The sequence below is a fragment of the Rhopilema esculentum genome, chromosome 20, assembly GCF_057945365.1.
Source record: "Rhopilema esculentum isolate cy_ngs chromosome 20, ASM5794536v1, whole genome shotgun sequence".
Classification (NCBI taxonomy): domain Eukaryota; kingdom Metazoa; phylum Cnidaria; class Scyphozoa; order Rhizostomeae; family Rhizostomatidae; genus Rhopilema; species Rhopilema esculentum.
In genome coordinates, this window is record NC_142834.1 from 11,886,530 (window position 1) to 11,899,556 (window position 13,027).

Consider the following 13,027-nt stretch of genomic DNA (forward strand, 5'->3'; position numbering starts at 1 on the left):
TTTAGACCAAATCCTAAGATATTGTCAATACAAATTAGGCCTAGTTTGTTTTAATAGTTTGTTCTTGAAATAAAATGACACTGAACTAGCAATGAAAGTAGGGAAAGCTGACAAGGATGCCAATTTTACGTGGACTGACAAGATATTGCACTTTTAACACGAGTATTTATCGACAACAAGGCAGCCAAGATGGCGAAAGGTCTTGATCGGGAGACAGTGAAAACTAAATTGGATGAAATAGCCAATCGCTTTCGAGCAAGATACGATGTGGATAAAATTTATCCGGATAAAAGCGTTTACACTGTACCACATAGCTATCCGAACTAATTTAATCCACTTTCCTAGGTGAACTAATTTTGTTCGGATAGCCGCTCTTAAATTCGTGCGGATAGCGTGGGTCTAGTGTAAACGCGACGCCTATCTGAACTAATTTTGATGCGGATAAAATTTATCCGGCACAGTGTAAACGGGGTCTAAACTACATATTATTCGGTGCTTGAAACGGGTTTTCGATGTCAAATTTCCGTAATTATTCTGTGGTGGTTTAATTCTTCATACCATACGTTCGAGTCTCACTTAACGTAAGTCGAACTATTTGGTCTGGTCCTTGATCTTACTGCCCGTTACGCTGTACTCTATTTTGTAAAGTTGTTGTAAAAGGGCTCTCGGACTAGACCGTAGCGATAGAGAACCTTTAAGACTTAGATTGATTGCAATGAATTAAACAATTTCACTGCACAACTAAAAAACATTCAAACAGCTTTGAATCGTCAAAGCATTTCAGGTGATTTGACAGGTCGATATATTTTTACATCGATGACTCGAGGAAATAACATCTTCAGTGAAAAACTTTATCTGATTTCAAGACTTGATGAATAGGTCAAACTGCGAGGAAGTGAAATAAACAATGTATTTCATTAAACATCACCTTCAAAGTCACGCCTTTGAATCAAATCCGCAAAGATCATTATCCCAGTTCGTAATTAAACACCTTCAGGTAAAATCGACTTTTTTCAAGATGCAATTTTAAATATGGTTATAACAAGGCATTGTGAATCACACAGGGGCGTAAAAGCATTTCAAAGTTGGAGGAACATGGGTGGGAATGGACACTTTCTTCTCATTAACAAGGAATATGCTGCAAATATTCTAAATTCGACAGGTGCTTTCTTGTGACCTCGTTTCTGACGCCCCTGAAGTCATTTGCGTCAAGTATCTTCTAAATGTAACCTCAGCCACCGATCTATAGACCATTTAGATATCTCCACTCGAATTAAAATTCAGAAAAGGCTAGTTTCTATATTTCCTTGGTTTAAAGGACTTCCAGACTTACTTTGGAAAATTCAAAACTGACTGCGATATCAAAGATTTATGACTGGCCATTTGGAATTGCTAAACACATGAATTTGGAGCAGGTGGGGTTGTAGTGATGAGCCTGGCGTGAATCCATTAGTAATCCACAACTTTAGAATCTTCCCTGGTTTTAATGGAAAATTTCCCCTAAAAGATGACGCTCTATTTTATGCTCTATATCTATATATATATATATATATTGATAATTTATGTTTGCAATAGAACTGTTATCTGAACGCAAAATTAGGCTAAAATGAAAATGCACCCTTGCATAATGGAGAGGAACGTAAAATTGGTAATTAAAGATGCCCTAAGGCACAACTAGAAGAGCCTACAGTTACCCACCCATTTAGGTTAAATTTCATTAAATTCCCATGTCAAAAAGAACGCATCAAACTACAATGCCGGTGCAGAGGGAATGCTCAATTCTATACGGCAGGTATCTATTTATTGGCATTGATATCATCATAAACTTCAAGAATGTAACTGGCTTTTGAGTACCATAGGGCTAAGTCAAATAAGACGACAAAAGTTTGTCAAAGTAACAACAAGATCATAACGCAGAGGATTTTGATGGATGAACAAACTAAACAAACCAGAATAATTACAACAAAACGAAATGGGACTGTATATATACAAAATGCCATATACGCAATTAAAATGAGCTGACATGTTTCTAAAGAAAGCAATTCAATGTATTTGCATGTTGCCCATTTTCTGGTTATTAGTGCAGTCAAATTGGGGAAATAATATTTCTTGAGAGAATCCTTATAACACAGATAAAATAACAAGAAAAGTCTAATTCATTAATAACACAAAAATTTGAGTTATTTTTTAGAAAAAATCACCATCATTCTTACCAAATAGACTTTGGGGATCAACCAACAAGTCAAAATTACTCTTAATGGAACAAAATTTGCTATTCCATGATTTGCAAGCTGCAATGAAGAATTCAAGGGCACTGCATTGAAATATTACCACAGCCAGTTATAACACCTAGCTCTTGAAATAGTTTGTGCACTGTTTGCAAATTTTTGGAGAACCAGAATCAAAAGTAAGAGTTGGTGCTTCAATAGAAAAAATTATATAAATAAAGAAATCTGTTTGAAAGATTTCTAGCTAGTAAACTTAGCATTTTAACTTTAATGGGATTTTTGGACAGGAACAATGTTTCAGGGACAAACAGCATGTCATTGTATATAATTTACAAAAAATTGTCTTTGAAATTAGCCCAGTGCATTTAATCTCTTCAATAAAACCCTTCTAATTGGAGGTTAGAGCATTATAAACATGGTTCTGCACAGTTCATGTTCTGTCCTGTGCTTGTTGTATAGCATAAAAGCTAGTTTCGGTAGTGTAGGGAAGTTTCTGGTTGAATAGTTAACAATTGGCTTCAATTCTTTTCCTCATTCTCAGTTTGAGCATCTTTTTGCTCTACATTCTCAAAAAAGACCTTCTCATCTCCACAGCATGGTGGAGAAAGCTGTTCCTCTCCATCTGCAAGTTTACTTTTACATGCTGTTGAGTGCTTTCTTTGGGTAACTGCTTCTGGTGTTGGGATAGCCTTTCCAAGAAGAGGATTTGGGCCTGTTCGGTTTGTGCTTTTTGCCATATTGTAGTCCCCAGAATCAAAATATTTAACCTAAAAATAAAAAAAATATTGAAGATTCTCTTTGTTAAAAGTAAAACTTTGGTTATATCAAGTGGCAACATATCTCTGAATCCCTCCTTTCTCTCTGGGAAGTAATTAAAGAGTCTGAGGAGAAACTCAGGAATGGCATTTATGTTAACATCCAGTCAATATATCCAACTGAGAAAATGAAATTGGGTAACCATAAATCAGTGGCATAACCAACATTTCTTTATAAAGAAGAGGGAGTCGAAGAGTTTGCCTATGATGTAGCCCACTCTGCCTTTGGATTAGGGCAAAGCATTGTCATTACAGCTTGTCAAAAAATACCATGGTACAGTCTGCATCCATGCATCCCCTGGTTACACTAATGTCATAATGGACAAGTAATACTGCCAATAGTAACTGGACAGAGGAAAAAGAGAACCCTTTTACCACTGTCAGAGTTATGTTGAAATTAGGTGGGGGCAAATTGATTGAATTGTAGGTAAAAATATACGACATTAAAAACAGCCAAATGGAAAAACTAAAATGAAAAATTGTTTCTATCATTAGAGTGCAACTGAAAGTGGCAGCATAAAATTGTCCTGTTCTACCAAATGCATATACATATTTGGATATAGGACATCCAGTATTATAAAACAAACTGGTACAGTAATCTTTTTGAGTTAAAAATGAGATATGAATTTACAATTTTAAATCTTTTATGCATCCATTCTTCACAATGAATGATTGGTAAAATAACATGAAAATTATCTTGAAACTATATTTTCATGAATCCTACAGTGTTTGTAATATGAAAACAGGTCACATGCAGTGTTTTGCACATCTTGATTTTTATTGGCGCTTGTGTGCTATAAACTGAACAGTAACCATGGAAATTGATGGAGAAACTATTCCTGTTCTTCTTTTAAGATGCTAAATTTGATTTGTTTTCAAATTGCCAGGATATAATCATAGAATTGTTTTGCAATCATTTGAAAATATCTGGACTGAATAATTTCAATTTTTATAAAGCCTATGGGCCATCGAAATATTGCTATGTGACATCACTGACTTAGGCTTCATTTACACAATGCCGGATAACTTCTGATCTGAATGAGGCTAAAATATTAGGGCCAAGCTTTGGTTTTCATAACAGAGCTCACTTAATATGATATCATATTATAATCTGTTGTTGATTGGAGCACTTCAAGGATCCAGCACATCAGGAGGATTCTTAAAAAAGCATCTGGGAAGAAAAGTGTGCATAAATTTCGGCAAAAATCTGGCAGAACAAGCACTTGGTGGGATAATTTTATCAATGATACTGTAGGGCCAGAAAAATGGAATGAAAACTTGTGAATTTGCAGGGAGAGCTCCATTAATCATTGTGTTTGACTATGCCATTCGTTGAGAAAAATCTGATGCATCCGTACACGTGTAATGAGGAAGTTTATCATCTGTATTGAAAGTTGTATGGCAGTGTGTAAATGTGATCCATCTGTAGAACTTTTTATTCGAATCAAAAGTTATCCGGCATCGTGTAAATACAGCCTTAAGTATGATTGCCAAAATTATCATAGCGGATATCATAGCGGATATCATAGTGGTTATTCATAAAGCACCTCTTGACATGAGGAATTTCTGTAGACTGGGTTTTTTCCAAAGCCTATAACAGTACCTCTATCAGTGAAAATCCCTTGATTGTGTGGCAACCCTCCACTTTTCCTTCGATTTAGAGAAAAACCCTTGATCTCAAATCGAGGAACGGGTGCCTTGCTGTTTGGATAAATCTCCTATGGGAATACATGGACACATTGGAAACAGATAGAACTGCCTTTAAATTTTGTGACTTTGCCTTTCTGCTGCCTTAGAAATCTTCAAAATGTATTTTCAAACGTTAAGGCTTTTCCTTGCAAATTTTTTGTTTTGCATGTGCCATGTTTCACATAACTCAGAAAATTTGGGCATGCACATGCAATCGCACGCCTCATATTACAAAGACTGATCATACCATTGCTGCTTTTGTCAATTTCATTATAATCAATTTTATGTACTTTTTATTTTCTCCATGCTACAATAGCTAACTGTTAATGATACTTCAGAGTTTGAATTCAAAATTGGTACAGGATTGCCACATTAAAAAATTTTTTTGGTAACAGTTCTCCCACTGCTCAAAGTCCTTTCAAAACAATGATTAGATAGGAACTGAATAAAACTACTGAAAACATATGGCAAATACTTGTTACAGTTACATTCTTAGTTTCTTCAGCTTAAAGCTGTCATAAATTGTCAAAACATTAGATGTTCTGCAAAACAATAAATAGTCACAACTAAATGTAAAAATAAATCGCTGGGCAAATGTCAGAGAGCTCTAACTTTCCTAATCAAAAACAGAAGGTTATTTCAGCAGGTGAAAAAAACCATGATCTATTTAATCAAGTGTTGGTACGGGGTCACCAGACTGGAAACTTTGTTGCGCGCCCGCAATATATTGCCCGCACACACATCTGCGCGCTTTTGCATATTGGCAGCACAAAATCCCCTAGATCCTTAGACAATAGCATTTAACATTATTAACAATAAAAATAACTAAAAGTGTATGATTTCAGGCACGCAGTCTCAAATTTTCAAAGTAAACTTGTCCGCGCAAGAAGCAAAGTTTCCAGTCTGGAGGGGTCAAGTATTCCTGAGCCAGAGGCAATCATCTTCAATTGCATTTGAGTCTTAGGTAACTTTGAAGAATATTGATATGATTTATTCATAAAGACAAAAATTATTGTCATATCAATTAAACAGATTTCAACTGTTTACTAATAAGTTTAAAACCACCCTACTTTGTAATTTGATGACAAATGAAAAACTCCATTAACTGACTTGTGATACAAATCTTTCTAACTTGTGAAATAAAAGTATATTTTTCTCATATCACAAATTGAACTAGCCTATCTTGACAAAATTCTGAAATATTTGATAAAAGGTTTACCCCTTTTTGTATCCTTTTTCTGAGAAAATCTGTACTTGCAGGTTTCTTTCCAGGGTATTTGTTTTTGAACTTCTGCTCTTCAGAAACCTGCAAAGAAAACAATACATTGGCTAAGGTTTATAGGAAGTTCACGCCAGAGTAGTTGAATAATAAAATCATGCTGGGTTTAGACCAGCCTTTACCAAACAGGTTAAACCTCGATTGGTAAAAACAAGAGATGTAAAGTTTTAGAAATTCCTACCTCAGAGGCCGCCAAGTGTGGAGGTAATCCAAGCTTTGGTGCATTCATCTCTGTCATTTTGTGTTTGTTTTTTCATAAATATCCAAAAATTGCGGTTATTTTCAGCTACGTTCGATTCGAATTTCTTGCTTCTTTAGCCAGCCGACAACTTTGATTACGAGGCTTGAATTAATCCGTAAGAGAGACAACTCAAGCCGACTGCGCAGTAGTCAGTGAAAAGGCGTGAACGTTTAGAAATCATGACCCCATAAAATGCTTTAGGATTTGTTAATTGGCTCTAATTCCAACTACATCCTGCCTTAGCCATCCTTCAATTTACAAAACTTATATTTTGAATTTGGAAAGAGATGATGTAGAAGAATCAGGGTAGAAATAGAATTATCGATTATTACTCCTACATTTTGTACACTGAACAGGGGCGGCGCCTAGAAATTCAAAGTTAGGGGCTCGAGTTGATAACATAATTGACTGTGCCTGTGACATGATTTTTTTTATTCTCTTAACTGAAGCGTTGCACTGCTCTTATAGTAGATCTGAACTTTTTTTGAAATAAAAGCGTTTTGGGACCTGTTAGATTTCCCTCATTGGCTACGATACAAAAACTCGAAGGAGGAGGCGATCGGGTCCCTCCCGTGACGTCACCGTCTACTCATTCTGAAAGCCAAGATGGCAAACTTTGGCGTAAAAGATCGCCAATAACTCCTTCATTTCTCACAAAATGTAAAAACAAACCTCAGAAATGAAAATAACAGGCCTTTTTACATTAGAATAGATATATAAACCCAAAAGTACGAAAATCATGTCACAGGCACTTTAAAAAACCAAATTTTGAAAAAGGCAAAAAAACTTCATGATATGTTATGCCTATGATTTTATGGGGCATTCGTTATGCTAGCAAAACTTTGCTATCATTTTCTGGCCCCTCCACCTTTTTGCAAAATAGTGTTTTTTTTAAAAATTATTTTGTTTTGATTGTTAAAATCTCCCTTGCCCCCCCCCCCTCACTTTCCAACTTGCTTCGGAGCCCATGATTTTGCTATCATTTTCTATAAAAAGTTTTGAAATCATTAGAATCGAATAAATTTCGAAGAATTTGATTTCTGGTTTGACATGGTTTTGTTTATTTTTGAGGGGAATGTTTTGGCGTAAAGTTATAAGTTTGCAAAACTTCAAATTTTTTGGATGCCATTTTGATTAGGGTGTTTATAGTGTGTTTTAAAATGTTTTTATTTTCAAATCCATTCTTTATCATTCTCCATTACACTAACACCATGCTAAAATGGTCTTGCAGTACCTTCTACGATGCAAACAGTGAGTGACCAAATTCACTCTTTTAAAGACAGTCCAAAAAGGGAGCAGGCTTGACAACGATATCATTGAGTACCCTTCGATATACTCTTTCAAACAAAACTTAATTCTTATATTAATCCTGTCTAGAGAAAATCGTCAAAGATGGCGCTTTTGAGAATGTTACATTGCTTATTACATTAATTAATTCAATCTTATTGGATTGAATCTAAAAAATCGTTCAGGGCCTCACCACCTCATATTTTGTCCGTATAGTTAATATAAAGCAGCTCTACCTCCATAAATGTTTTAAGAAACAATTAGCCATGCTTTCAAGAATGATCATTTCCTATCAGAGAAGAAAAATTACATTACGATTTCAGAAGGTTTAGCATTTTTGCTGACAAGTTTGGGACACCGGTGAAAAGGAACACAAAGGATCAGTATCTATCCATGGCATAAAATCTAAAAAAATTTTAAGTACCAACAGTGATTTAAGAGTTTAGGTACTTCTGTTCATCCACCTGTCTCTGATCTATAATTGTGGATGTACGTCAAATTCATAGGCAATGTCTTGTTTAATGTATCTTAACTATCAACTCCTGATTAGTTGAGATGCCTCCACATCCTATAGAAAAGCTTGTGCTTTCAATGACTTTCAGTCTTAGTTGAGTTTAAGCATTTTCTGATTATCGATTTCAAATGTTTTACAGCTAACATGGTTTGTTAGATATCATATTTCAGAATTAGGAAAAAATAAATGAAGCTAAAAAAGAAATACATAGAAATTTTAAAGAAATACATTTTCCACATTGAAGAAGCAAAGTTTACATCTCCATCAACCTCCCGCCAAATCATGTTATAAGTCAATCATTGGCCATGAAATCGATACGATATCGATACGATTTCAGAGCGCTTAGTGTAATTTTATGTTTTTAAAGTTGGGGCTTCCGATTCAGTTTTTGCTAGCTTTCCAAAGTATTTTGGATGGGGATTATATTATGATTTCATACAGTTCTCTCACAACGTAAGTTCATGCTTCTCCTGGGTTAACAAGGCAGATCTCTTTACTCACGGATCCTTTGCATTAAACGTTCTATTAAAATTCATGATGGTTCTACGCATCTAGGTAAAGCCCAGCTGTCGATTTCTCTAGTGAACAAGCACTGAGTTATTCTCCTGTTTAACTGTGGATGAAAATTGGAAACACTGTCTTTTCGTGTGACACTGGATTCAGTATCATGAAAAAATTATCTTTAAATCTTATTCGGGTGCTTCCACTTATGTTAATTAACACAGGTTCCACAACACGAGTTATTTGCTTAGATTTTTTCAAAGAGGTTCCGGGCAAGCATTTAGATTTATATCAACATTTGAAGCTTTACGGTCATATGGCAGGTGAGCATTTTATAAGCCCTCTTGAAAGAGCCGACAACGTGGGACGTCATGACCTTTAAAGGCTGGAGATGAGGTTCAGGGAACTCAAATAATTCTGTACGCGTAGATGCTTGCATAGTATCGATGTAAGGGCATCTGCAATATTTTAGCAGTTGTTTATTGCAGAGTAATTTATACACTTCTTATGTTAATTTAACATGAATTGGCTTAATTATCATAAAGAAGTTTCTCACGACAAAATATCAACACATACAAGTTAATTTTATTTGGAATAAAAATTTCCACAAAGAACATTGCAACTCCACTTGTTTTCATATATACCCCTAAATTCTCTTAATTGCAAGTACCTTCCACTTTTTGGCAAGACAAGCATTTATTTCTCTTAACGAAATAGTTGTTCTTAATCTTCATCTATTATTGTATAAATGCACTACAAAAACTAACAATGAATAGCAGAAGCCCCGGTGCTGAGTCTTGTCGTGAAACCAAACGAAGAAATCATATAGCTGTATTGTGTGAGAGCCTTTGAGAGTGTTGAAAAAGAATCGACCGAGCAAGAATTTGTTAAATGGCGTCTGAGCCAAATGTAAAACCTGTAATTACCTTTGTTACAAGGGGACATTTCATGGATTGAAGTAACATAAGCTGAACGTTGACAAAAATACCTTAGACCAGCCACTTATCTAACACGACGGAGCTATTCAACGTTCAACATAATAAATGTTCTCTCGAGCATCTTTGCAAAAAGGAGTTGACAGCAGATCTGAATCATTATAGGCGTGGGCGTAGCAAATGAAAGCGTTTAGGGGGGTGGGGGGGGGGGGGGGGTGGTTAATGGATCTTGCCCGACTATTATTGCTTCATATATACAGAATTTCAAATGGAGCCTAAAATGCGATAAGCGCTGCCTGGTTTGGAGGGGCTGCAACCCTTTGCTTACTATACAATATAAACTTACTATAGCATATTTTGTCCCTCAAGAAGTAGGCTATATGTAAATCTTTAGGCAATTAGGACTTAGTACTCCGTTTTGTTTATCATGTGCAACTTATGTTAGGCAGCAATAAAATGTGCTTTGGATTGTGTGATTTTGGATTGTGTGGACTTTAACCAAAACGAGATTTTATCACGACTGCATTTTTTAAATAATGATAGTTTCTTTTGAGTATCTTGAGAAATCCAGATTAGCTATAGGCTATTGTTTAGCTAGAAAGTCTTTTCATAGAAAGAATATCATAAATTCACTGAATCTGACTTTTGTAGAAACAATTACCTGATGGGATAGCTTTTATCAATTATCAGAATAAATTTCCGTATAATTAAGCTATATGTTTTGTCCAACGTTAAAAAAATTAAAGAAGATTAAAGTGTTGCCACTCTTCCATCGTATAATCCAAATTTTCTGTAAGGTAATTCTATCGATATACTTAATTGTAAGAAGAGATCATTTTTTTAAAACAACATTAACAACGGGAATTGTTCATTAGAAACAATACATTTTTATAATTATAGGAGAGGCTATCACCCCCCCCCCTCTCACCCTAACCCCCTTATACCATAAATCAAAAAGTAGCTACGGCTTTGACTTTAATCATTGAATAAAAACAAATATAATAGATATTCATCTGAAAAGACCAGAAGTCTGAATAAAGTTGCGTACTTTCTTTTCAAGTTGTAAGTGTTACTGCCATATGAGACAAGGAGGGTGAGTCGAAATGACCCCTTCAATTGTGGCTTTATCACTCTTTCTGAAAATAGCCTGCGCGCAGACTTGACTGGTTTTCCCAAAAACGAGTTTAGCTAAAAGTTTATGGAGTCCTCCTGGGGCTACCTGAATATAGTTTTCATCATTTGTTAGACTTGAAAAACATTGTAGTCACTACATCTAAATGAAATTCTCACCAAAAAAGAAATTTCTAAATCTGCCGATGGAAATCCTGTATTATCTGACCTCGGGAGGCTCTACCTCACATGATGTGTTATTATAGAGAAACAATACTCCAGTATCTGGATTATATAATTAATAAGCCAGGAACAATGCTGACATGTTGGCATTGTTAACATGAAAGCTGATCGCGAATTCAAAAATACATTTAGAAGATTTTAAGCTATTTCACAACATTGAAAAGCTAATTCGTTACGATTTAGACCACGTACGGCCTACCCTGGGTACCAGAGTCTCCATAATTTAGTCTCAGATATATGTATAGTTAGAAACTATTCACAGAAAAAATTTTGAGCAAGGATTGGCAAAAGAGGCCACTTTCCTTCCCTTCATCCGCATCCACTCATTCTTTGCCACTGCAGTTGTCCACAATACTTTATCCCCGGATTTATGAGGCTCTGGTACCCTGGGTACGTATGGACTAATACGGGCTGGGTTCCAGATCCCTAGCTTTCAAGGACTATGAAAAGGTTCCTGGGTTGAAAAATAGACACTGCTTTGAAAAGACAATTGTTTATGTTACTGATTGATTGTGGCAAGGAAGCTACAACTTAAGTCTAAGAGGACAGGAGATTCTCTTCTGACACGGCCTTCAAAACCCCTGAAAACTTGAGAAGTGCCATTCTATGAATCTACTAGATAGTTTAATGGCAACACTTGGTAGGTCTTTTACATTACCTGTTTGTATATCATTTCATCTAAAGCTAAATTTTATCTTCAAATTACTGCTATTGACAAGCTACCTTTCACCAAAGGCTGATAACTTAAAGCTAAGTATTTAGGGAGACTTTAATCCGATAGTTGAGCCAGCCCGAGAGCCAACTGATTTATGCGCAGCCAAGACATAAGAAGTTAATTCATAAGTGTAGGAAGCAAAACTGCAGATGAGCATAACTTACATCTCGGTAATCTTAGACCTCGGTAATCTCGTTAATCGTTTGCAAATCCTGACTTTATAGCCCCAATCTTCTCGTTTGAGAGGTCAATGCATGCCACAGAATGTAGTGTTTACATAAATTAGCATAAATTATCATATCAATTATAAATTTAGATGTATAAAGGAGATGCTAGTATCAGAGCCTGAGGCCCACGAGCTTATGAATTAGGCTCCTTATAATAGATTCTATAGCATGTCATATAGCGACATAATGGAATGAAACGCTTAACCTTAGGTGCTTGCAATCAGAAAGGAAGGATGTTTCTGACCTTTTGTAAAAAGAAGCTTGCAAGCAAAGTATTTACTTTGGTAAGTCTTTCCGGGAAATTTCAATCAAATTTTCTTTATACCTATAAAGCATATGTCAATATAGTTCGATCATCTCATTTTTAATGATAATTCGAGTGATTGACTTAACAATCTATCACCAAAGACAACAAATTGGTTCTTGGATTTTCGCTTTCCAATAAAAAACAAAGATCTCAGAATAGTTTGCAGAGGGCATAGTTTAAATAAATCTTGATATATCCATTGGGAATTATCACTAAAAGCATTATGATTGGGAATTGTCGTGTTGCAAGCAGGCATGAAACTCTTGAATAGAGATTTCGAAGCGAATTTCAAAATGGGAAGGGGGGAGGTGAAAGTGAAAAATTGCAGCCTCAAAATGAAAGATTTCGTAACTATGATTTTGGCTGATTTTAATCTAAAGATTCCAATTCTTTGATCCATTTTTGAGAACTTTTGAGATAAAATTTGACCGGAACAGAAATCATAGCGATTTCGGTTTTACGAGAAGGCTCAATAAAAATGGTAGCCTGTGCCCCAGACCTCCAACCTGTATAGATGCTATGTTGTAGTGCATTTATGGAGTTTGCCTGTTCCATGCAGTCGCCATCTTCATCCAAAGTCTTCTCTGGATTTTCTTGTTGCAATTTTAAACGACAATAAATGGTCTTTGAATGACGATTTTTAAATGGAACAGAAAGCGGAAAATTTGTATTTACTTTCTATCAACAGGAAAAGTAGATCTAGATTATCCCTCTAATTCTTAGAGTTTCCTCATTGATGTACACAGAACATACTAGAAGAAGTTTATCGATATTCATCACGAGTTTAGTGTCGACAAACCCTTCCTTAATTGAATTCTACCTAATGAATTTTACTAGAAAAGACTTTATAAATATAAAAATAATATTGATTAATGGTAAGTATATTGAATGACATAAAGAAAGACACGCCGAATAAGCACAACAATGCTATAAACA

The 13,027-nt window shown here is 35.4% G+C and overlaps 1 protein-coding gene across 1 annotated transcript; it reads right to left on the reverse strand.

Annotated features, from left to right (window-relative positions):
• Positions 1-1,909: 1,909 nt before the first annotated feature.
• Positions 1,910-6,351, reverse strand: LOC135687724 (cAMP-regulated phosphoprotein 19). The gene is made up of 3 exons (XM_065204366.2): positions 6,193-6,351; positions 5,952-6,038; positions 1,910-2,995 (listed from the first exon to the last, which is right to left on the reverse strand). The coding sequence occupies exons 1-3, from the start codon at positions 6,247-6,249 to the stop codon at positions 2,747-2,749; spliced, it is 393 nt and encodes a 130-aa protein (XP_065060438.1). The 5' UTR covers positions 6,250-6,351; the 3' UTR covers positions 1,910-2,746.
• Positions 6,352-13,027: the final 6,676 nt, after the last annotated feature.

Coding starts and splice junctions, on each gene's coding strand:
- LOC135687724 (XM_065204366.2), bottom strand. CDS start 6,249: ATGACAGAGATGAATGCACCAAAGCTTGGATTACCTCCACACTTGGCG. Junction 6,039..6,192: donor CACACTTGGCGGCCTCTGAG/GTAGGAATTTCT, acceptor TTTTCTTTGCAG/GTTTCTGAAGAGCAGAAGTT. Junction 2,996..5,951: donor GAAAAAGGATACAAAAAGGG/GTAAACCTTTTA, acceptor TTTTATTTTTAG/GTTAAATATTTTGATTCTGG.